At 47.0% G+C, this 25,669-nt stretch overlaps 1 protein-coding gene across 1 annotated transcript; it reads left to right on the top strand.

The window, feature by feature from the left end:
• The first annotated feature begins 5,195 nt into the window (after nucleotides 1-5,195).
• On the top strand, nucleotides 5,196-21,307 carry EHF (ETS homologous factor). Its single transcript, XM_014792490.2, has 8 exons — nucleotides 5,196-5,295; nucleotides 8,993-9,238; nucleotides 11,101-11,163; nucleotides 13,808-13,876; nucleotides 13,995-14,063; nucleotides 19,130-19,192; nucleotides 20,725-20,920; nucleotides 21,028-21,307. The coding sequence occupies exons 1-8, from the start codon at nucleotides 5,199-5,201 to the stop codon at nucleotides 21,125-21,127; spliced, it is 903 nt and encodes a 300-aa protein (XP_014647976.1). The 5' UTR covers nucleotides 5,196-5,198; the 3' UTR covers nucleotides 21,128-21,307.
• The last annotated feature ends 4,362 nt before the right edge of the window (nucleotides 21,308-25,669 follow it).

The raw sequence follows: 25,669 nt of genomic DNA, 5'->3' as shown, positions 1-25,669 counted from the left end.
GCTGTCTCTCTGCATGAGTGGCCCAGAAGTGCTGCAAGTCCATAGCAACTTAGGGCGCTGTGGGAGTTGGTGTGTAACCTGAAACTGACCCTTAACAAAATGGGAAACAGAGGATGACCTATCTCTGCCTCCGTGACATAGGCTGTGGCCACTCCAGCACAGCACAGTGCAGTCCTCTGCAAAAATGGGTCTTAGACCAGCCAAACCCTAGTGACCCATCATTTGCAAGGAAGTTGCTGCCTAGGATCAGATAGGTCCTGGCTGGAAGCCTGGCACGAGGTTCTCGTCTGTCCTATAGTCTATCGGGTAGCATGCATGGCTCCTCCTCTTCAAATAAAGAGCAGACTTCTGTCTCCCAAGCTGTCAGTCTTAGAAACTGCTGCACGAAGGGCAGCATCTTGGGTGCATGTGAAAGCCTGGACAATCAACGAGGCCCAGAGTCCAATACAGTTCCCTCCAACTGTTCCTACACACGAAGGGAGGATCAGAGAATGTAGATGAAAAAATCCCTGGATAATTCACAGTTCATTTCACTCTTTGGGTTTGAAATAAAATGTACAATTTTTTTTTGCATGTACAGTTTTTAATAGCCCACAACTTATACTATATTCCCAGAATACATACCACTTGGGAACAGTCAAAGGTGGCCCTGATAGCCAGTGCATTTTCTTAAACCTCCACTTAGGAGGCAATGACTTGTATGTACCAGGCACTGTGCTGGGGACTTTACAGCTGCTTATCTCATTTAATCCTGCAGCAAGCCTAGGCTAGGTACTAACGCCACGCCCGTTTCCCAGGACAGGAAATAGCAGCTCAGAAAGGTTAGGGGATAGCCCAAGGTCACCACACCAGCAAGATCAAAGCCTGAGCTGTGGCCTCTGCCGGTCTACTTTTAACCAGTGTTCTGGGGGTGATTTGGCCCTAGGGGACATTTTGGGGATGGGGTGCTGCCAGCATCTAGTGGCTAGAGGCCGGGGATGCGGCTGAACATCAGCAATGCAGGGACAGCCCCCGCAGCAAAGAACCATCCCAGCCCTAAATGTCAGTGGTTCAGAGGCTGATGACGGTGCTTTTCCCCTAGCACACACAGTGAGCATCACCCCCAGTATTCCCCCTTGAGCTGGATGAAGACAGGTGAGTCCTTTGAAGGCTGGAATCATTCTTACTTGGGCACTGAATTTACTTCTTTAGGCCTGGAGGAAGTAAAGTGTGTTAGAGAAACACCTTGAGAACTGATGTTTAAAGAAAGAAAAGGAAACTGATTTTTATTGAGGGCATGTGTGCTGGCGCCAGACTAGACACCTTTAAATCTATGATAGTCTTTTTTTTTTTTTGTGAGGAAGATCAGCCCTGAGCTAACATCCATGCTAATCCTCCTCTTTTTGCTGAGGAAGACCGGCTCTGAGCTGACATCTACTGCCAATCCTCCTCCCCTTTTTTTCCCAAAGCCCCAGTAGATAGTTGTATGTCATAGTTACACATCCTTCTAGTTGCTGTATGTGGGACGCGGCCTCAGCATGGCCGGAGAAGCAGTGTGTCAGGGCGCACCCGGGATCTGAACCCGGGCCGCCAGTAGCGGAGTGCACGCACTTAACTGCTAAGCCACGGGGCCGGCCCTCTATGATAGTCTTTATCCTTCAAATCAACCCTTAGGTTTAGAGGCAATCAACATCCTCCGCCCCCGATTCCCAATTTGAAACCAGGGAAGAAATTGAGGCTCAAAAATATTAATATACTCAAGGTCACATGGCTCAAAGATCCCGGTAACGCAGGCCTCAAAGATTCCAGAGTCTACTTCACATACTTGAAATACATCTCTAGGGAATCATCAAAGCCATGCTGAAGGTGAAGTAGGAAGCCTACAGAGCAGCATGAATTAATCCCCCCACTTTCTAATCAAAAGGAGTGCTTTTTACACCCCACAATCACTGTGTGCCGTAGAAAGTCCATATTAGCACACGGGAGTGGAGGTGAGTTGGTTACAATAATGCTTCTTTTTTACAATTTTCAAGGCACTTTTATTATCCATTATCTCGTCTGAGCTCATAAAGCATCTTGTGAGGCTGTCCCGGCAAATGTCCTCATTTTACACCTGGAGAACTGGCCTCCAGAGGGGAAGGACTTGGTGACAGGCCTTCAGGGCCTCCTGTGCCCGCCCTGAGGCACCGTCCCCACAGCGCCACATGGGGCTGGAGACGCTGACCTTTCTTCACACCAGCCTGGGTGAGCTCCAGTGAACTCTGACTCATTAAGTGTTAAGCCGCACAAACTCCTTTATGAGTAGTAACCATTTACTGAGCCCTGTAAAGGGCCCCTTGCTGTGCTGGTGGCTTTCCCTGGGAAAGGGGGGTACCAGCGGGGAGCACTCCTGCATGCAGGCCAGCCTCTTGAGGGGCCTGTGGCCATGGGGCAGCTGAGACCTCACAGTCCTAAAGGCTTCTCTGTGGTTGGGAGTACTTCTGGATGCCTCCAGGAGGTCACGGTGAGAAACAATGTCTGCCCTGAGGAAAGGGCTTGGGAGCACTGGTCGCAAGTGGGGAACTGGCCCACGCGGTCCTGGCCACTGACTGAGTTCTTTTGCACTGCCCGCTGAGCTCTCTACATTCACAGCCTCACTAGGTTCTCACAGCCCTTTGAGTCTGGGGCCGTTCCCATTGTACAGGTGGGGAAGGTGAGGATCAGAAAATTGTTGGCTAGACAGACGTGGAACTTGCTCAAAGTCGTGTGCAGGGGAGCTAGGATCTGAGCCCACCTCTCCCCAGCTCCAAAGGCTTTCTACTTAGCCCTGACACCACCATGCCTTCTGGTTTTTTGGAAGTGGTGAGCAGAAGCCCGGAGCCTGCCGAGAAGCTTCTGTTGGCCCCCTGGGCGGGTCTTGCTTCCACTGAAATGGCCACGTTGAAACAGCCCTGCAGGCAAATCCTTGTGAAAGAATTTCAAGGCAGTCTTCCCTGCCCATCCCCCCAGCCTGAGGGCCGATCCCTCCATGCAGATGGGCTGGGCTCTGAGCTTCAGCCTTTTCAGGGTTAAACAGTAACCTTTCTACTGCTTGTGGTTGAGCAAATGCTGGTGAGGAACAAGCCCAGCCTTGAGCAAACAGGAGACCAGGCCATGCCCCCTCCCTGCCCCAGCCACCCCTCTGGGGACTTGGAGTTTTCTTCTGCCCTGAAGTACCCCCCATCTGATTTCTTAGCTTTGGGCAATTGCTCTAGAAGGCTGGGTGAGAAAAGGACCAGTTATTGTGAAAAAGAGAGGAAGGTTTGACTTGGGTTGTTCTTCCTTCTCTGAGGGTGAGAATCAAAGAGTTTTCTGGAAGGGAACTTAGGAATCAATTTGGTCACCTTCTTTAAATTTTCTCATGGGGAAACTGAGGCCCATGGTTGTTTCCATTTTGGGTTATCCAGCGAGATAGTGACTCTGTCATTATAAAACCTGCCATGTACTTGCATCCTACTTCGTGCCAAGTGCTCAAGGTATAGAAACTCATTTAATCTCCAGCCAAGGCACATGGTAGGTATGATGATCTGCATTGTGCATATGAGGGAACTGCAGCTCACAGAGGTCAAAGACTTGTCTAGGTTTGTACTAACCTTAGCTAGTAAGTGAGGGAGCTTGGAATCAACCCCAGTGCTTTCTGGCTTCCAAACTCTTATACGTGGTGCCACCACATACACCCCAGCTCTCCCACCTTCCCACGTGGTGGTCTGTTAGCATGTCCATCATTCCCATCCCTTCTTTCCTTCTCCACCTTCCACGTAGGCTGAATTCGGACCTAATTATTTGCCAAACAACCATGATGATGTTAATAATGATCATAAATGTTCCTCTCTAGCCTAGTTCAATTCTTAATCTCTGCTCTCTCCCCAGTACCTAGAATAGTGGCCAGCTCATTATAGGCCTTGTACATATTTGTTGAATAAATGAAAACATGAATGAATGTTTGTGCTTTTCCCAGACCCCTCTTCTCCCCTCTCAGGCCCTACACAGAGCCAGAGGAGCAATACCCAAATTAGAGAAAGGGATTTTGAAGGCTGGAACTGCTCTGGGAGGGTAATTTCAATTCTGGGGACATTGGTGACACCTGAGGATGCAATATTTCTTCAAAACAGGCAGAAAAATTTTCATGATCTGCTGCTATAAAGCTGGCTTCCTCTCCCCACCCCAACATTTTAGAAAGAGCAAGTTACCCTTAGAGGCTGTGGGTACTGCTCAGTCATCTTCTGGAAACAGGCTGCTCTTCTTCTGAGTGACTGAACACACTTCTAGGGCTTAAGTCTGAAAGGTGGGGGGTACCCGGCTTGAGGGTAGGAACATTATAGATGGCGGAGGATTAAAGCAAATATTTCTAAAGTGCAAAATTTTTATGTTGCTTAAAAAATCCAGACAGGCCCCTGGAAGAGAGGCTCTTCTCATGGGTCCTTCACTAAGAGCATGAGCCCTCAGGCTGAGAAGGTCACCTCTAGGTCAGCTTTGAGGCTCGCGGTGTTCTCCAGGTCTCTAAAAAAGAGGAAAGCTAGTCAGAAATTTTGCCCGGCAGGAGGGGAAGGGGCAGTGTCTTGTCAGAGAAAGCCAGTGATTTCTGATGTTATCACTAAGGGGCTAAGTCCTTGGGGAGCTCTGGCTCAAATGTGACGGAGGTCGTCTGCCATCAGCCCGCCCTGCGGCAGGTGTCTGCGCTGAGGAGCCTGGCTGGGCTCCCGGTGCGGGGTGCTGCATGCGGGGTGCTCAGGCGGCTGTGTGGGGACTCGTGAACATCCGACTTCAGCTCAGGGCTCCTGCACAGGTGCCAGGTCTGTGCGGCGGTGGCTTGGATTTTCGTTGATTGCAATTCCACTTTAAACAAAATCTCTTAGGCATTTTCACTTTTGTAAAAAAAGAAACCCGTGGCTGCTGGCCAGACTCGCCCTGTGAGCAGGTATTGCCTTCTCCTCCCGCTCCCTTCCTGATCAGAGATTATTCATTTATGAATGGGTGGCTGTAAAAACTTGCCTCATACATGTGAAAATTGAACCTGGAAATTTTTCATTGCCAGTGAGTTTTGCTTTCACTGAAAGGGCTGTGGCAACATGCTTTGGAGGCAATGGCTGGAAGGACAGATTCTTTTTTTTCTCCCTAAATTAACTCTATGATCTGCACTCTCAAATGACGTTTCTCCAAGAGGCACCAACTGAACAGGCTGTTTGATCCGCTTACAGATCATGATTCTGGAAGGAAGTGGTGTAATGAATCTCAACCCCAGCAACAACCTCCTCCACCAGCAGCCAGCCTGGACAGACAGCTACCCCCCATGCAATGGTAAGGAGGCCGGGGTGGGGGTGGGGGTCAGTGTCACTCACCATGGGGGTTCTTTCTTCACTTTTTTAGGCTTCATTTCCCAACTTAAGGTCCGAAAGACACAGGTTTTATACAGCTGGGAGTGTGAGGACCAGGGGAATGGAGAAAACTTCATGCTGGAGGTCCCTCCAGGCCCCCAGGCCTCCAGACAGAAGCCCATTTGAGATATTCCATTGTTTCCTCCCAAAATTCAAGGCTCTGGTTGGGCAGCCTGGCAGGGAGGGTGGCAGAAGGGATGCACAAAGGGAAGGCCACCTGGTGAAGCTTTTAACAGTGTTTGGCTGGGATATCAAGATAGGATAGGAAAGAAAGGGGTGTGTGTGTGTGTGTGTGTGTGTGTGTGTGTGTGTGTGTGTCGCGTGGAAGCATGAAAGTCAAGGAGCAGAGGGTTATAGCAGCTTGATCTTTCTACTTCATCTTCCAGTGACTTCTCTTTGTAAAGGGAGAGGAGATTGTTAGGAGACCAGGTGCCCTCCTTTAGTGCCTTCATCTAGAACCTACTGATTAGAAGAGGGCGGGGGCTGGTGGTGGGGCTTATAGAGGGTTTGGTGATCAAGCCCGTGGCTTACTGTAAAAGCTGAACTGAACAAAGCCATTGCTGAATCAGGCCCCACACCCCATTGTGAAGGCATTCAGTCTGGGCAGATTGCTGTGCATCCAACTGCCACAGGTTTGAGGAGCTCCTCCCCATACCTGCTGCCAATCTCCTCGCCGGAGACTCTGCTCTTCCTGCTTCCCTTGAAAAACGGAAATAGCTGTTGATGAGCAGAGTCTGAGAAGCAGGAGCTGGAGGGTATGGCAGGTGCATGTTCTCCAGTAAGCAGCTGGCCCGCGTGCGGCTCTCTCTCTTCCAGTTTGGAACCCCAGCCAAGCAGGGCTGAAAACGTGAACGGGCGACCTTCCCTTATTTGAAGGTTCCCCCAACTGCTACCCTTTCTGGGCAGTGACATTTTCTGTTGCAGGCCTCAGACTCCTGTGGGGACCTCGAAGGAGGATTCCAAATAGGGCAGGAAGGTTCTTCAGACTAGTAAGTCTTTGGCGTCCCCAGGCCCCTGGACCCGCGATTAGGCAGCCTTCCTCCCCTTTGCTTTGGAGAAAGCTGAGCAATGTGTTGAGCAGGCAGTAGAGTTTAAGTGTCACTTTTACTTCTTAACTTCCAGAGACCCCAAAGAAGGCCCAGCTCTTGGTCATGATTGATGGGGTGGGGGAGGTCAGTTAAATGACAGAGAAGAGCTGAACTCAGGATTTTCAGTGTTATCTCTTGAAACTTCAGGAATCTGATGAGTCCCCTGACTGACGGGGAGAACCCCCCCAGTCAACTTCAGACACAGTTCTCTGGCTCTCCCAAGTTCTAACAGGATGCACGGATGCACTGTCAGGAACTATCCTTTAATCTGGATCAGGTCAAGTTGAGAGAAGAAATTACGCCAGGCTTGGTGCTGGGTTATCGAGAGTTGTTGCTTCACGTTTGCAAACCCAGAACTGCACTGTCATAGCAACACAATTATTTTAGAAAAAGAGAACAAAGACTCAGGGAGCCACAAAAAATACCTCTCATCCTAAAACAGTAGTATCTGTGAGGCACCAAAAAATTGGCAGGGCAATGGAAACATCCAGTGTAAGCTCTGTGTGTTTCTATATTTGGGAATATTTCTATGTAATTACATTTTGGACTAGATTTTTCCAATCCTTGCCCCTATTCCCCTCCACCATTGACTAAGGGTTTGGGCCGCCATGAGGTATGAGGAGTAAAGCACGTACCGTGAGTGGCAGTGATTCCCCAAGGCAATCACCTTCCTGCCCTTAGTGCTCCTGAGGTCTGGAGTAGTGGATGAATTCTGAGGGGTGAGCAAAAGTGGGATTGGGTTGGAAACATCCCCCATCAGCCTTCTCTCTGGGGACATTGAGGGCTAGGCTGTGGGCATTACGGGAATCAAACATTTTGGAGTTCTTTAGCCACTCAAGCTGTATCCACAGACCAGCATCTTCACCATCACGTGGAAGCTTATTAGGAAGGCAGAAACTCAGGCCTCAACCCCAGACCTCTGGAATCAGAATCCGCATTTGAGCAACATTCCCTGGTGGTTCATAATCACATTAGAGTCTGAGAAGTACTGATCTAGCATGACCTTGAAGGAAAAGTTAGGGACGGTGTCCTCGTGCTACAGTTTCTTCTCTTGGTCCATCCTTGAGTTTGTGGGAGTATCTGTGGGTCATGTTCATTTGGATCCCCTCCCTCAGCTTGCTGGGCTGCAATAGTGTCTTCTCTTGCTCCTGCCTCTCACCTTTCCTGGAAGAGAGTTCCTCCCTTGATCTCTGTTTCCAAGGGGACTGTAAGATCTCAGCCCTCTTACATGCCCCCAGAGGCCAGCTCATTCTTCTCATCCCACCAGGCCTTTGGGCTGACTTGGTGCTGTTCCCTTAAGAGAAGATAAGAGTCATCTAGACCACTAGCCTGCAATATTTATTGGCTTGAATGACGTTCGCTTCTTCACTGGTATTTGAATTAGCCATTTTGTGAGTGCACCTCCCAACTCTTCCAGATTCCTACATCATTTCTTCTTCAGCAACAAATTCCACTAAAGAAATATAGAGGGAGTACCTATGATGGCAAAGGCTCTGAGGTAGTTTTTATAGGAGATACAAAGATGGGTGAGACAGAGTCCGTGACCCTGGGCATACAATTTACAAAGGAGAATAAAACGGTACTTAGAGACCCATAAAGAAAGGCAGAACATGACAAAAGCCATTAGACTAAATACCAAGGATGTCTCCTGGAGATTCAGAAGACAGCAGCCCTTGCAGTGAGTCGAGGGGATCTGTGGTGGCTTTATGAGGTGGTTAGAGTCTGCAGGCTGGGTAGGCATTCAGCAGGGAGTGATTGGGCTGAAAGAACAACACAGAAAAAAGGCAAAACTCGTAAGTTACTTGGAGAATAGCTAGTAAAGAGCCTCAATGCCTGGCTTGGCAGGTTTGTACCTCATTTCAGTGGATAATGGGAGGCTCCTGAAGGTAACCGAGTAGGGAAGTGACATCACAGTAGCTATAATAACCAGTGGGGGTGGGGCTATCAGCACAGTTAGCAGATGAGTAACCTGGACCACTCTGGGAAGAAGCAAAGGCATTGTAGAGAAAAGAACCTTATTCTCAGGCCTTATTTTTGATTGAAAATGGTCTGAATTTTGGGTATGTATGTGTATATGTGTGTGTGTAAGAGAGAGGAAAAAATGGGAGAGAGCGCGAGGGAGAAGAGAGGAAAAGAGCTACGTGGGTGTGGACAACAAGCTTACAAATTGCTGGAACTGTAGCAATGCTTTAGCTTTCATGGTACTTTGCAGGAGGTGGGGAAGGAGCTCATGATCTCAGAGCACTTCAGGACTTGTGTCCTCACCCAGCACCCAGGGGTGAGTATTATCCTAAGGAAGACGTGGAGATGCATGGAGGCTAAATGACTGGTCCCCGCGACAACTGGGAAAAGAGCCACATTTCCGAAAGCCTCCTCTCCAGAGCCTGTCTCATGCTCCAACCCCCACACTGATGCCCATGGACTGTGGTTCTGTTCTCCATGGTGTCCGGCAGCCAGTGGTGCCTCCTCGTGTCTGAGATTATGCCCGGGAACAACTATGGGTCACTCACCGGGTCACCTCCTCTTTTGCAGTTTCCAGCGGGTTTTTTGGAGGCCAGTGGCATGAAATCCATCCTCAGTACTGGAGCAAGTATCAGGTGTGGGAGTGGCTCCAGCACCTCCTGGACACCAACCAGCTGGACGCCAGCTGCATCCCTTTCCAGGAGTTCGACATCAACGGCGAGCACCTCTGTGGCATGAGCTTGCAGGAGTTCACCCGGGCGGCGGGGACGGCAGGGCAGCTGCTCTACAGCAACCTGCAGCACCTCAAGTGGAACGGTGACTATCTCTCCCTCCCCCGCTAGGAGCCAAAGGGTGCTCTCCCCTCCAAATGGCTGTGTCCTGAGGTAGGGAAGCGGAAGGGCGGTGGGAGAACAGGCATGAAGCCTAAGGTACAAGGTGTGTCTGATCCCATATAAACCAGTGTAATTTAATTCTCTCCTTATGGTTAATTTCCCAGGAGACAAGGGCTAGCTGGGTATTCACAGAATACTTGCTACTCTCAGAAAAACTTTTCCGCTTTCTCTTGTGAACAGGGTTTGATAGTTTAATTTCCAATCACTTGCTTGTTATGATCATCATGGACATTTTTTTTTTTTTAACTTTTAGACCTAGGTTCTTAAGATGGGACCCGCAGGTGGTAAGAAGATATACAAAATTAGATCTATGTGTTTTGGGAGGGGAGAAGGCTCACAGTATTTAGCAGATTCTTAAAAGATCTGTAAAAAAAAAAAAAAAAGGGTTAGCACGAATGTTCTAGACACATGTGGGATGTTTCTGCAATAATTTCTGGAATTGGTGCTGCCCCAGACCCCAAATGTGCCTCTCATCAGGCCTCACCCACAGCACAGGCAGGCCACCATTCCAAACGCTGTCCATCAGTGATGGCTTATTTACACACGCACACACGCCTGCAAAGAATCAGCTCCTCTGAGAACTATGGGCATCTTGGAAAGCAGCGATACGTAAGAACGGGTACGTCTGTCTTAACAGAACCTGTGTTTGGGCAGGAAGCTGGGGCTTTGGGAAGCACGAGTTCCAGGGCTGTGACAGGTTCAGACCCTGACAGCTACTGTCAACACTGAGGGGACCAGAGTCTGGCCGTGGGAGGGCAGCTGTGGCGGCCATTGTGGATGACCTCATTCAGCTCCCAGGCACTCCCTTCTTCCCACCCACCTCACGGAGGTGATTGCTCATTTATCTTCTGCTAGAACCAAACCAAACAAGGCTCTTTAAATAACCCCAGGAATCTTCAGAAAGAGCAGACTTATACTTGATGAATTAATTCTCACCTTTGTTTCATTGTTTGCCTTTTTGTAGATATTCTATTAACTCACATTTATTGAGTATTTGCTTATACTGGTACTCTAAGTGAATGATTCATTTAGTGACCTTATGAGAAAATGAATGTTGTACCCATTTTACAGATGGGAAAACAGAAGGTCAGAGAGGTTAAAGGCACAGCCTCTTCTCCTGAGATGTTGATAAATTGGCTGGGGAGGAGAAACATACTAGACTCATTCCCATGTGTGTGTGTGCTTTATATATGATACATGTAGGGAGGAGTTGCAAGGGATAAACAAGGGCAGGATCATTGCGTTTAACCACACATTTCTCATAGACTGGACTTAATCAAAATGGGGTTGATTAAATTTAAGATCAAAGAAGAATCAAGCTAGTTAAATTAAAATGGTTTTCCTTGTATTTGTGTTTTCATTTCATATCATATCTTAGTATGGGAAAGCACCTTAGAGGCCATCTAATGACCTGGTCTAGTTTAATCCCCTAAATTTACAGATGAGGAAACCAAGCCCAGAAATGTGACGTGCCTCCAATCTACTAGTGGAAAAACTGGAGTTCTGACTTCTGAAGTTATACTTCCACCATACTGGCTGCCTTCCCTATACCAGGCCAAATAATTTCATCTGATGTGGATGCCCTAGCTACTGATTTTCTGGGCCAGAGACCCCAGGCTTGAGTTTGCAGATGCGGAGAGGGAAGCCCCTCCCATGAGCAAACAGATGTGATCAGGCAGTGGGATTGGCAGAAGCTCTTCCAAGAAGCCAGCTCCGTCCTTGTTCAAGCATCAAGTTTTGGCTCCACATGGGCCTGTTCTGACTTTCCCAATCTGTCCTTCACAGGCCAGTGCAGCAGTGACCTGTTCCAGTCGACACACAATGTCGTTGTCAAGACTGAACAAACCGGTGAGTAGTAGCAGATGAAGGAAGTCAACTTGGTAGGCAAAGGCGTGGGGAGGACAGGTGGGAGGGAGAGTGTGGGATCAGGACGGAGCCAGTATTTGGCGGGAAACCCAGGAACACCTCTGCCCTGGCTGTCTCCAGGGGGCTGCCCTCCCATGAGCCTCATTCCTTGACCTTGGGACCAGTGCCTGCCAACCATGTCTGATTTCTAGGCTGATGGTGACCCTAATTCTGCCCACACTTCTCTGCTTCCCACTACTGGTCAGGGCATCGTCCAGGCTCTTGTCCAGGAGCTAGGAAAAATGCAGAGTCTAGGTGGGCCTCCTTCTCACCACAAACAGAGCCAGGGGATTGGACTTGGCCAAGGTATGAGAAGCAAAGGGAAAGAGGAGGAAGCGTCAGTGTCTCCTCTCCCGCTCCTCCCTTGGTGGGAATGTGTCTCACAAAAAGGAGGAAGATGTGGACTTGCTGTTGTCCTTACTGTAGTCTCTGGGGGGCCCTTGGAGCTTCTGTAGGGATGTCCAAATGCAGCTGCTAAAGCCCACTCCTGCCTTAGTGCACTTTTAGATAAAAGACACTATTCTGGGCTCTAAGTAGGGTCTGCATTCCCATTACATCTACATTCATTTTGATTCTCCTCCCCCTGCCTAATCATCTCTCCTTCCTCTGTCCCAGTTTCTCTCCTGGGGACTCTCGTCAGTCTGTTGGACTTGCAGGTGGCGGTCCCTGGCCTTGCACCAATCAGAGCTCCTTGCATATTGACTTTTGGCCTGTGACCTCTCAGTGTAGCGAGAGCTATGCAAGTCCCCCAAAGTCCGCTGGCCGTGATCAAACTGTGCAGCTGCCACTGCTCTAGGGTCGCTCCTGGTGTTCACACCAGTGAGATTGCGAGCCACGTGGGCCCACCGGGTTTGCCACAGGCCTCCCTGAGGGTTGCGTGCCAGTCACCAAGGACAGAATTCAACCTGGGGTGATTTGTGAGTCACTTGGGGCTGAAATTGGCTCCATGCAGTTATTTACTCTTTTATAAGGGGGTTAGTCTAACATTATTAAAGAAAAAACAATAGCTGCTAAGCACGTTAATTAGGTTTTCCTCGCCCTGCCCCTCCCCCCAGAGACCAGGGGTTGGGCTACCCGGATGGTCTGTGCTTTGTGGGCTTGACTGCCCTAGAGGCAGACACGGGACTTGGCCGAGAGGATGGTGCTCTCTTCACCCTGACCTGACAGGTGGCCCCACCGCAGGAGCCAGGATGGTGTTGGAGAGGTCCCACATACCTTGACAATTTCTCCTTGACCATCCAGACATTCTTGTGTCGCCAGTTTAGAAAAGCTGAGCTGAAGGGGTGGAGAAGAAGGTCCACCCTGGGAGGAGGGGAGAAGAGGCTCATAGACGGACCAACACCCCCAAACCTTTTTGGTTCAGTTTATTTTCAGAGACAACAACAGGTGTATGAGGTGACCCAACAAGGAGAAGAGGGTGTAACCCCAAGAGATTGGGCTTGGGGTGCCCAAACACGTAGCTATTAGTTAAAATACCAGCTAAATCCCTATGTCATAAACAGGAGGACTTAGCCAGTGAGTCAGGTTTTATACCGTTTATGCTATAAAAACAAAAGGAAACTCGGCCAGTGGCTTACCACCCTGGCCCTGAAATTCAGAACCTGGGCAGCAAGCGAGCTGAGGGCAGCCTCGATCTGTGAAGAGGGAAAGCAGGAGTTTTTGGTGGGGACCAGCTCTTGGCCAGCCAGGAAAGCAAACGCTTCTGTTGGAGACCAGCCCAGATGCAGGGGTTGTGTAGAAGTTGGGCTTCATTTGGGGTAGGTGGAGCAGAGTTTCCTTTGAATCTGAAATCTGAAGAGTCAATCAGAGTGAGTCGTGCTTACCCAGCACACTGAAGACGGAGAGAGAGAGAGAAAGAGAGAGTGGGAGAGAGGGCTTCTTTTCCGAGAGGAGACAATGGGGCCCTAATCTTAAAAGCTGTTTATTTGATTTGGGAACATTCTCTTCCCCTTCTCCTTAATTTTGTTTTGAGAATTTTATGTCACCCCTTAAGCTAATTGAAGAAACCCCAGAGGGAGGGGAATGTCACCCAACTTGAGGAGAGACTGGATTTCAGCAATGAGGAAACTGTGATAAGACTGACCAGACTTCTTCTGAAGGAAATATCATTAATTCTCCCAGGAAGACATTACTAGGAAAAGATGCTCATTAATCATGAGATTATTTGTCCCTAACACGGCATTTTTTTGTCCTAGTGTTAAAACATTCTGGCAATTGTATAATAGAAGGCAAGACAATGTCAAGCTCCCAAACCCACCCCTGCCATGTGCAGACTGGGAAACTTCCCAGCAAAGCATTGATCTGGGACAGGATCCCACTGTGGCAACTTCCCTAAAAAGGCAACAGGTGCAGAACACATGGATAGGCCCATAACAAAGTCCATTTCCCCCGGGACACTGGAAGAAAAATGGGGTCACATTATTGTGACCCCATAAAGTAACATGTGGCTGAAGCAGACTCTTATCCCTTCTCTCTGAAGACCACCCCCTAGGTCCCATGCCTCTTTGATGAGCAGTGAGTTAGAAAAGGCAAACTTTTCACCTGGGGAAGATGATTGCTGACCGTTCCCACATTCTGTGTTTTCTAGACCCTTCCATCATGAACACCTGGAAAGAAGAAAACTATTTATATGACGCCAACTATGGTAGCACAGTAGGTAACTAACTCCCCAACACTTCAGGCCCTTTTACATTCTTATTCTCTTTTTCTAACAGCCAAAAAGTTATCTTGTAAGGAGGGGGCTCTCAATGTCCTTTATCTTTTCATTACCACAGATTTGTTGGACAGCAAAACTTTCTGCAGGGCCCAGATCTCCATGACAACCACCAGTCACCTTCCTGTTGGTAAGTTGTCGTGACATCTGAGGCTGAGTGTGCCTCATGCAAGAGCTTACTGAGAATTAATGAGAATTACTGACATCCTACATTTCTGCTTTGCTGGAGTCTTTCTCACTCAAAGGCTAGAAAAGGAATGGAGTTACTACTTATAAAAGATCTGCTTTTGAGTCAATATTTGTACATTGAAAATGACGAGCAAGGATGCCTGTAGGCAAAGTGTTTGTCTCTTGTGAAACTACGTCACTCACTTGTAACAACAAAAATTCTTTTTCAACAAAAACTTGCTCTTGGGAAATTATCTGATAAAATTATTCATACTTAGGTATACTTATGGGAGAAGAGGTTATATTCAATTTTCAACAAACTCTATTTTGCTTTAGAGTAAGAATGTCTACCAGTGGCATTCAGAGGTCAGTGAAACTGTGGTGATTATCTCTGGATAGAGGAGCATCAATTGGAAATTTCCAGAACCCTAGGAATCATACCATTTTGTCAGTTTTTTAAGTCTGACCTTGATGGCTTATCTGGACTCTCGAATTAGTCAGAACACCTAACCTTCATGAATTATGTTCACATTAGTTGTATTTGGTCAACATTGGGTGCAACTGGGGGCTATCCATAACCCTCAGTCAAGGTTCCACTGAGAGTGTTGGTCTGTTGGGAGTCTGGGAGGGGGCTTTCAGATTATAATCCCCCGCCCCTTACAAATAGGTACCTTGGTATGTACGGGGTAGGAATGAGTGCACCTGGGAGGTGAGAGAGGGTTTTGTTTTGTCCCCTGATCTGGGGTGAACTTGTGGATCTGTGTGGGTCTATGAAATGGAGCTTGGACTTGTCACAAGGAAATTGCTCTTTTCCTGGAATTGAATTTGGGGCAACTTCAGAACTGGGATTTAAAAGAGTGTTTGTAAAAGAAAGCATGGACTCAAACAACAACCCCTTCTCCTGCCCTTTTTTTTTTTCTTTTGTTGATTATGTTTCAAGAACTGAAATAATGAAAGCTTTTGGTTTGAGGTTTTGTTTGGGTCAAGCCCCTTGAATGAGACAGAACTGGGAGCTAGTGTAACTGCTTCTGGAATCGAGGTTAAGAATGGAGGCCAGTTTATTTCTCTACTTCCCCCTCCCCGCAATGGCCCCTAGCATTATGTGTCACTCTAAGTGTTGAAATTAAGAAACAGATCAAACACTGGAAAGGCTCTGTAGTGTCTTTGCCATTCTGGGGGAACTGAGCCAATCGGGGTAAAATTTCTGTGGCAGCCATTGCTGCCTAGTCCAGTCGTAGGGTTTCAGAGCCGAGGAAACCACCCACTCTGGTCACCCTCTGACTTCCTCTCACACTTCCTAAGGTGTCGCCTCCCACGTCCTTCCGGTTGGGTCTTTGGTTTATGGCAAAAGATTCCAACTAAGTATAAAGTTGAACCAACCACTTCCTGAGCCTCAGGGGTTGTTAAGGTCTCGAGGCCCCTGGAAACCCTAGAAGCCATAGTCTCAGCTCTACCGGCCTCGCAACCAGGCCGCCCTCCTCTCTTCTGTGTCCTGACTTACCTTCTAGAATCTCAGAATCAATAGGGGCCAGTTTCTGCTTTCATATTTGCCGTCACAGGGCACTCACTGTCTCTTCGGTCCACCTATTCTATTTTTGAATAGTCCTTCTTAAAATGGGCTTTACAATTCTGCTCTCCTTTATCTCTCTTGATCCCTGATCCCCTGTTCCCCATTCCTGTCCTGCAGTTGTAACAGCTGGAAAATGAGATAAGCAATCCATGACATCTAACAGAATTATTTCTTAAAGAATCAACTCATTGTCTGGGGTTGGTAAATTCTTTGTAGGAACAGCTTCCAGTAGGATAGTTAATTACAGCCTTGTATGGGCCAATCCCTTCTAGAATAGTTTAGTCTACTAAATGGGGCCAGAACCCCCCACCCCAAAGACCTTTGTCATTTGTGAGTCTTTAGATTTCAAGTTCCCATTAAATTGAGTGCAGTTAAACATCTTTCTATGTTTTAATGCAAGTTACAAGCCCCAGCAGAGGCGAGGCCCAACATAAACTGATGCCCTCTGTGATAAACGCAGGTGGGAAGCCAGCTTTGTTTTGATTTCTCTGTCATCTGCCTGTTTCATAAAATGGCCGCCGCCAGTGTTCCTGATCTGCCCGATAGTCCTCGAGCCAATCACGCCAACTCAGGCTTGATGTGTTTATTCACTGACTTGTTGAGCCTCAAGCTAGGGTGGCTCGGTCTATTATAACACTGAAATTTGTATATCCCGTAAAGAAATGGCTCACAGCTGAATCATATGCAAATGCTTCTAATCTTCGCTTCTTGCGAAGCAGGTTAGCTGAAGTCATGTTCTGGAACTTGCATCATAAACCCATGGCTTGGTGCTGCCCCTGCTGGACCTGACCTTGGCCTGAGGTGCCCGGGAGCAGAGCAAGAGACAGCCAAGCTGGGCAACTTCCCCAGAGCAAGCCATTATTTTATAAGAATGAATTGCTTAACCACATGGCTAACTTCAAAGAGTTTAACTTTTCTTTTGGGGCGAGGGGAAGATATGGGGGAGAGGCCATCATATGAAGGTGAGGTTCCAGATCAAAAGATTTTAGGCTAAGCAGATCAATGATTCCACAGCCTGGCCCTGCAACTGGGGATGGGAAGAGCAGGCTGGAAAAATTCGAGTTTTCTTTTGTCTTTGGCTGCATATTACTCCATACGATGATGGAAACATTTTTATTTGGGGATTTTTTCTTTTTTTTCTTTTTGGTCTTTCTTAAGCTGGATGGAGGTCTAGTCTGGGTAAAGGGCTGACATCTCCAAAAGAAAATTCCCTCATGGTCTGTCTGGTTGGGGGTTTTTAAATCTGAGTCCATGGACTCCAAAGTGAGCCACAAACCCCTGAAATTGTTTACAGATTCTCACGAGTGTGTCCATACGTGCATTTTCCTGGGGAGAGGGTCCAAGTTTTCCATCTTATTCACAAAGGTACCTTAACCCCAAGTAATTGATTCTATGTCGGCTTGGACCCTAAACAGTTATTGAGGCCAATAAGCTGAGAGACACTTGGGTTCTTCTGAATCCACCCCTGGCTCTGAAATAATGGCCCCACATCCCTCCTGGATGCCATTTGAAAATGAGCTTTGCTTGTGGCCTGCTGGGTAAATGCCACTCTTTGTCTGCAGAACAACGTGGCTCTGTCAGAGTGATGTATCACTTGGAAACTGGGGTGGGTGCCAGACCTGTCGCAATATTGTCACATCCTGATGGGGTGTTGCAACCTCACCCTGAAAGCTACAGGGAGGGAGAGTGGAGTCTCCTTGCATTTCCTGTGAATTTGTCCTTCCAGATTTCAGAGAAACCCAAGTCAGGTGCAGGCCCTCCTGCTGACAACGCTAGGAGAGAAATTCATAACTAGAATAAGAGGTTTCTCTTCTGACCAGATCTTGCTAAATCCCTCCCCTCCCTCCCACCATGGCTTTCAGAGAAACTGCTGGGACTGCTGAGTCGTGACAAACTGGGTGATCAGATTGGTGAATGTGTCCATGCACTTTGGGAAATACAGAATCATCAAACTGGAATTAGTTTTTCTCACCAACTAGAGCATTATGGAACTGAACCTGATTCTCGGCAGGGAAGACTTCTGTGAAATCTGTTATGTGCCACCGTCTTTGGGAATGGCACAGAATAGTGGTTGTGAGTAAAGTGCCTCTGAGTTCAAACTGTGTTCACATCCTGGCTCCACTTTCAGGCTGTGTGGCTTTAGACAAGTAATTTGACCTCTCTGTGTCTCAGCTCCTCCACGGCTGTGAACTTGGGATCATAATAGTACCTACCTCATAGGGTTACTGTTTGAATTAAATAATGTGATTCATGTAAGTGCTTAGCACAGTGCCTGGTATACAGTAAGTGCTCAGTAAACAGTAGCTATGCTTCTTAACCATTTGAATTAGGAGCTAATGGTTATTCAAACTTTTTTGAATAATGGACCACTCTTGACAATCAGAATGAAGGCTATGGACCCTCTCCCTTTGCATCCAGTTTCAGTCAGTCCAAAATGCCCTTGAAGGCCACACATGGGGCAGTGAACCCCAGGTTAAGAAGCCCTGGAGTAATGTGCACAGAAGAGATGCATTTGACTGGCCCAGTTTCTTAACAGGGTTGGCTTGTGTTTAGGGACTGCTCTATTGGCAGATTTTCCATTGTGAGATTTTTTGGTAAGATCTGCCTGGGTCCTCCCAACACCCAAATGGCCCACTGACATACACACACACACTGCTAGATCATTTAGTTTTCTTTTTAAGAAGTTTTACTTCACAGATCTGCCTCTGTCATCTCCTCTTTGGTGACAGTCACAAGGGTTACCAAAATGAGTCATTTGTTAAACTAATCTGTGTTTTCATAGTCCACCATGTCCTTCTGTACTGAGCTCAGGCCAGTCAATGGCCCCTTTGTCAGGCTGATTAAAATGTAACTTTCCATGCCAAGAAAAGGCACTCCTCTGGTTTAAATGCCATCTTTCTTTGTTATAAACGTTTACATTTTTGTATTATGTAAAAAAAAAAAAAACACCTTTCAATGACTTAAATCCTTCAATGGCTTCCCATCTCTCTCAGAATAAAAGCTAAAATCCCAAAACATCTCACAAAGCCTTATCTGAACCTCAGCTCCCACCTCCTGCCCTTGCTGATGGCCACGTTGGCTTCCTTCTGCTCTGTGGACATACAAACAGGCACGGACCTCTGAGCGTAGCACTTCTCATTCGTAGAAGGCTCTTACACGAGCTCTCTGCACAGCTGTCTCCCTCACACCCTTCTGTTCCCCTTATCAGAGAGATCCTCTGTGACCGCCTTATATTAAATCATAAATTATTCCCATCTCTACACTTCTAGCCCCATTTCTTGCCCTGTGATATTCTTCTCCACAGGACTTATCATCTCTGTTTTGTTTTGGTCATACCACACATGTGAACAGCGCCAGGCAGGCAGGCAGTAGGTACTCAGTAAATTGAGTGGATGAATGAAGGAAAATGATGATTGTGGGAAATATGTAAATTAAGCCGCTCTCATTTTTCCCTTTAGCTGAGTCACCTGATATGAAAAAGGAGCCAGACCACCCCGCCAAGACCCACACCAAAAAGCACAGTAAGTTGGCGGGCCGACCGAAGGCTCTTGGCCTTTCCCTCAAGTTGGGTGTAACTGGAGGTGGCTAGTTTTCGGACAGGTATTGCCTCTGCCCGCTGCCTCCACTTCCTCCCCTGAGGCCGGGTGGTGGGGGGGGGCGGTGGGGGGGTTGGGGGGTGGAGAATGCAGGCGTCGCTTGCTGGGGAAGCAGCCCTCCGCCCCGCCGCTGTCTCGAGTGGAGCCCCAGTGCGCATTTCCTCCCCAGGCTGCCTATTTGTTCTCAACCTGAGACACCTGTGAATAAGAACTTCTTGCAGGCGTGGGTTAGCGATTTCCCTCTCTCTAGAGAAAAGGGTGGGAAGAGGAGAAAGATGGGAAGAAACAGTTGAGAGGTATTATTTTTTCTTTTGCTGAATGTTGGCTTCTTACCTTTGTGAAGCTATTGTTCCAAGAAATGACTGTTTATTCTTAAGATTCAACAGTGCTCTTGGGGGGCCAGCCCGGTGGCATAGTGGTTAAGTTCGCACGTTCCGCTTTGTTGGCCTGGGGTTCCCTGGTTCCTATCCTGGGCGCGGCCCTACTCACCGCTCATCAAGCCATGCTGAGGCCGAGTCCCACACAGAAGAGCTACAACTCGACAGCTATGATGTACAGCTATGTGCTGGGGCTTGGGGAGAAAAAAGAAAAAGAGGAAGATTGGCAACAGATGTTAGTGCAGGACCAATCTTCCTCAAAAAAACAACCTCTTGGCGAGCTGGATTTTCCCCACTAACAACACCTTATGAAAGTATATGAAATATCAGAGACATGGAGTTAGGGGGCATGGAAAGAAATCAAGATGGTGTAATGTAGAAATTATAGGGAACTGGACATCTTTACTGTCTGCTACCCCAGGTGACCCCCCAGAACTGAATTAACACAGCCCCTTACATCGGAGTGTTGTGTGTCACAAGTTTAGGGGAAGGAAAATCGAATTTGGTTGCTAATCTCATTACAGTAGCTGCTTCATTTTCAAATTGGCCCCCTTAACCCCTGTGTACTCCTCCCCCCAGTATATTCTAGGATTTAAACTTCTAGAACCCTATTGATGTGTATTTGGCTGAAGCACAGCTGCTAGATGGGAGCGAGTTACTTGGTTGAGGTACTAAATAAAAGTGGTTGAAGGTTGCTCTCTGAGGAAGTAACAGGCTGACATGAATCCCGAGCAGTTTGTCAACAATACTTAGAAGATACTCGTCCTGGCATAGGAGGCCAGAGGCCTGTTTCTTAGTCTTGGCTTTGCTACTAGGTAACTGTGTGACCTTGGTCAAGACACTTACATTCTCTGTGTCTCAGTTTCCTGATTTGTAAAATAAAAAATTGTGCTGGCTCATTCTCAAATGCCTTTTTTTAATATCCAATATTTGGTGACTCTGTGATCTGGCTTTGCTGGAGAGTAGGAGAGAACTGACTGTCTCCTACTTGATGGAAGATGTCCAGACTCTGTACTTCCTCTGTCCCTTCTTTGCTGTGACTCAGGCCATCCTGAGACTCTTTTCTCTGCTTCTGCTCAGACCCGCGAGGGACTCACTTATGGGAATTCATCCGTGACATCCTCCTGAACCCAGACAAGAATCCAGGGTTAATCAAGTGGGAAGACCGGTCTGAGGGCATCTTCAGGTTCTTGAAATCAGAGGCCGTGGCTCAGCTGTGGGGAAAAAAGAAAAACAACAGCAGCATGACCTACGAAAAACTCAGCCGAGCCATGAGGTGGGTGAGGACTGTCCAGTCTCCAGACGTGATCAGGCCACACGGCCAGTCACTTCCCTGGCAGTCTTTGTCTGACCAGCCGCCTTATGCCATGTCCTTTGTTACAGGTACTACTACAAAAGAGAAATTCTGGAACGTGTGGACGGGCGAAGGCTGGTGTATAAATTTGGGAAGAATGCGCGTGGCTGGAGAGAAAATGAAAACTGAAGCTGCTGACACTTTGAACACAAACCAACACATATCCCAAGTGATAACAAACTGAGAACTCCTGGACTTAAATATCTCAAAGACTACTTTTCTCTGATATTTATGTACCATGAGGGGGAAAAAAGTCTACTTCTAACGGGAAGAAGGAACACTACAGATGATAAAATTATTTTGTTACTTTGAAGTATGTCCTATCTGGGGAACAAGCGTACACAGTTCTCTGTGAAATATGATGCCGTCCGTGGCTGTGATGTGCTTCGCCCCCATTGTGAAGTTCTTTACCACTGCAGGAGAAACAGGGTGTGTAGCCTTGTGCTTCTTGCTAAGAGAAAGAGAAAATCAGAGGGCATTAAATGTTTTTATACGCAAAATGGTTTAGGAAAAGGTGCCGTGTCCTCCGCACATAGGCATCCACAGGGCCTCGACCAGAGAGGTGGGCGTGGTTGCGAGGATGAGCTCTAGCTCTAGCATCTCAGATTGACGAGATGAACCAGAAAATGCTGGGAAGTTGAACCTGACCTTTAGGAGCCAGTGAGTGGAGGATGAGGACTTCCAAAATCCAGTTGGATTTACTCCAGTATGGAGTAACTCCAGTTACTCCATAATCACGTGACTTGTAATGTTTAAATCAGCGAGAATAATGGTGGGGGGCTTTATACTCATTTGGAAATGATTTACCTGATGCCAAGGCTATCTTCCCTCCTCCCCCTTGGATGACTGGTGAAAAACTTCAACTGCCACCTCTGCTCACTTCTAGTTATTTAAGAAAGGGTCCAGCGTTGGTTATTTTTATCCCAATTGCTTAAAAATAAGTGAGAAAAAGGAGGTGGTGATGAGCTTGCTCTTGTAGTCCTGTAGTCCATGGTTTCTTAATTGGCATACTTGACATTTTTGGCTGGATGAGTCTTTGTTGTGCGTTATTTGACTGTCCTGTGCATTGCAGGCTGTGTAGCAGTGGCCAGGACCTCTACCCACTAGATGCCAGTAGCACCCCCATCCCCGAAGTTGTGACAACCAAAAATGTCTCCAGACCTTGCCACATGTCCCCTGGGGGACAAAATATCCCTTGATAGAGAACTACTGATGTAGCCAGTCAAGATGAAGATGCTAATTTATTCTCAGAACAAAAAGATGTGTAAGATCTTTTGGTCCCAAGAGTGAGACAGAAGCAAGACTCCAAAGTCAACCTATTTTGAATTTTTAAAATGGTGGGGACAGTGGTTTGAAATATCTGGAGGGACTTCTCTTCAGAACCCCAGAGGAGAGCCAAAGTCTGATAAATTAAACATAGTAATGTAGCAAGAACTACAATAGAAGACATTTGCACTGGCATTACAAAGCAGAGGCAAAATTATAGTGCAGAATGAAACGCTGAGAGACGAGTTTGTGTGTGTGTGCGCGCGCGCGCGCGCGTGTGTGAGAGAGAGAGAGAGATAGAGAGACAGAGAGAGACAGAGAGAGAGACAGAGAGAGAGAGAGAGACAGAGAGAGGGAGAGTTAGTTCCAAGGAAAATCTTTTCAGATGTTAATTCTCATAATCTTTCCTCTGTTGGAGCACCTCTTTTCTGTCTCATCTGCACTCATCTCAAAGTGAATGGTGTGTTGCCCAGATCTGCATTCAGAAGAATGTTTTATAAAAAAGAAAGAAATGGAAAAGAAAGGAAAGATGGAAAAGAAAAACAAAACTCAGCTCAGGAGGCATGTCAGTAAGGAGAAGGAGACTTGGTCTTCAGTGATGGGTTGTTCTGGAGTACCTGCAGACTTATCATTGGGTCCTGCTAGCTGGGAGGAACAGGAGCCTGTGGACACTTTGAAAATGGGTTTGAACATCCAGATCCCTTTTGCAACTTCTCTTTTTGGCTCCTCATGTCCTTGGCTTTCTCTTCCCTCCTGCCTCTCTATCTTGAACAATAATATGAGGACGAAGACTCCTACCAAAAAGAGGGAGTGCTCTTCATCAACTACTGGAGCACCTACCCAGCAGGGTGAATGATTCATAGTCAAAGGTTGCAAAGCGTTTGTAATGTATTCAGAAGGCTGGAAGTAAGAGGAATTAAGAATTTGTCCCAATTATAATGAGAACCATTATGGGTGGTGACCTTGGAGCAGCAGCTTAGCGAGATGAATGACCTTCTGAAGGTACCACCAAGCACATTTGTATTTCTGTCTGGCTTGGTCACGTCCACAAAGGTGTTACTTGGTGTTGTCAAGTAACGGTTACTGAGGAAACTGAGCGCAGTAACAATGAGCAGCACAGATCTGAGACATTCCTGCGTAAAACACACACCTTGCTTTCCAAGCAAGGCTCAAGAACCAGGAGGCCTTCCCAGCATTTGACTATACTTTACACAGAACTAAGTAAACATCCAGATATTTGAATTGAGGTAAACACAGGAGTGTTCGTGTGTCTGAATTGTGTGATGTTATTAGGGACATCTGCTAATTCGCTCTCTGCTATTCCTCTCCTGGCTTTGCCTGTTTGTCACCTAAGGTGGCTAGGTCCTTCTCTGAGTTCGCCCTTCCTCAAGCCTGTAAGTTTCTAACCTTGCTCCACGTTGGCCTTGGCTCTTTCTGCACCCTCTCCATTGAAGAGCAATCCTTGCTGGATGGTGAGAGTGGGGAGTACCGACTGGAACAGTTCTGCAGATAATTAACAGATTGTGTTATTTGTTGAAAGTGACAGTTTCTTGGCACCCAGTTCCTGCTTAAGTAGGCTGGAGTATCAAGTTCTCAGCATATCTCTCTATTGTCTTGGCTTGAGTTGGGTGCATTTTCTATGTGCTGTTCGTGACTTGGACAACTCAAGGTAATCGAGCCATGCCAACTTGGCATGTGAACTGAATACTTCCCACCACAGTGCTGAAAGAGAGAGCAAATCCCAGAGATAAGCCGGCATCAGGTGAAGCCCCCCTTCCTTTGGGTGACTCATGGCTTCTCACTTGAGAAGCTCATCTGTGCTGGATGCTCACATGGTCACTACACATGGTCTCCTTGAACCCTCCTTAAGCTAAAGGCTTGGGCTCTTATTTGTAGTTTTCCTGGAAACCCAAGGCAGGAAATGTATTGCTAAAAGTTTAGCAGATTCAGATCATCCAAGGCTCCTGGATATTTGACTTGGTGAAACTTGAGCAGGCCCTGGCTCCAGGGACATACCTGCAGCTCCTTGAACTTGCCTTCTGAGCAGGGCAGCCCAGGTCATGCATTTTCCTTTGGACATGCTGGTCCTTCCTCAATGTTTTTGCCTTGCTAGGCTGTGAGCTCTTTGAGGGCAGGGACCACGTCTTATCAATGTTTTCCCAGTACCTAGTATGAGATAGGTGCTCAGTCAATATTTGTTGAGTAAATGACTAAATGTCTTCTGGAAGACTCCTCAGATTGGGAGGCCATATCCGTAATTGAGATGTGAATCGTGTCTTCACTGGAATAAGAAGACAACGGCCAAACCTTCAAGGACATTTTATCCATCAGACGAACATTTTACTGTGAGACTCTACTTTGCCTTCCTACCTGCGCTGAAATGAAACCAAAACAGACTGTTTGGTTCCGCAAGTCAGTACACGTTGGATGAGAATCCTGTTGCCTTATGAGGACCTGTGAGACTTACCTGGTACAAGAAGCCAGTAATGAACCTTTGACCTGTTTTGACCAATGAAGATTATGAATGTGTTTATATGATGTAAATTGCTATTTAAGTGTAAAGCAGTTCCAAGTTTTAGTATCTTTGGGTTGGTTTATATATATTTTTTCTTTTTGAAAAATACTGAGGGATCTTTTGATAAGGTTAGTCATACATGTTAGATTTTAGTTTTGTAAGTGTGTTGTTTTTCAAATGTATAAAATACAGGAAAAGGTAAAATAGTAAGAGGGAAAGGCAATTATATTATTCTTTTATAGTTCTTTTATAGTTAAAAAAGCATTTGTGAGTGCCTACTATGTGCACAGCATGGAACCATATATGTGAGGGGCTTGTCTGATTACATGGGGTGCAGTAGACACTCCCTGTGACCCTAGGATGGACACTCGCTGTGTGAGAGAGAGCACAGCAATCACAGTGTCCCAGCTGAGCCACCCTCCGCACTGGTCCTCAGGATTCCGTTACTGGAATTAGAGGTAGAGCTTTAATAAAAACCCATTGAGACCATGCCTTACGAACCACTGAAATGCACAAGCCTTCACAAGTTTGGCTACATTGGGGTTGGTCTTTCTGTAGCTATCTGCATCATTCTGGCTTTTCTCTCATCTGGCTTCTGGGTTGACCATTTGTGGGAAACAACCCTACTGCTGCTATTTTTGAAAAATCAGACATCTTGCCCTAATGTTAAATTCAAACTGAATATTTCTGTTTTATGAAAGAATTATATTTTTCAAAATATGTTTTTTTTGTTTGATGGGTCCCAGAAAACACTAATAAAAACCACAGAGACCAGCCTGTAGCTGTGTTTCATGCTTCAGCAAGCCATCCACAACTGGGTTTAGAGGAAATGCATGTAGTCTATAGCAATAAGACACACACAGTTCCTACATTTATCAAGCGTCTACTCT

Source organism: Ceratotherium simum, chromosome 34, assembly GCF_057802395.1.
Source record: "Ceratotherium simum simum isolate JZ-2026a chromosome 34, ASM5780239v1, whole genome shotgun sequence".
In the NCBI taxonomy this organism is placed as follows: Eukaryota; Metazoa; Chordata; class Mammalia; order Perissodactyla; family Rhinocerotidae; genus Ceratotherium; species Ceratotherium simum.
Note: the sequence above shows the minus strand (reverse complement) of the source record. Positions and strands in the feature narration are given on the sequence as shown.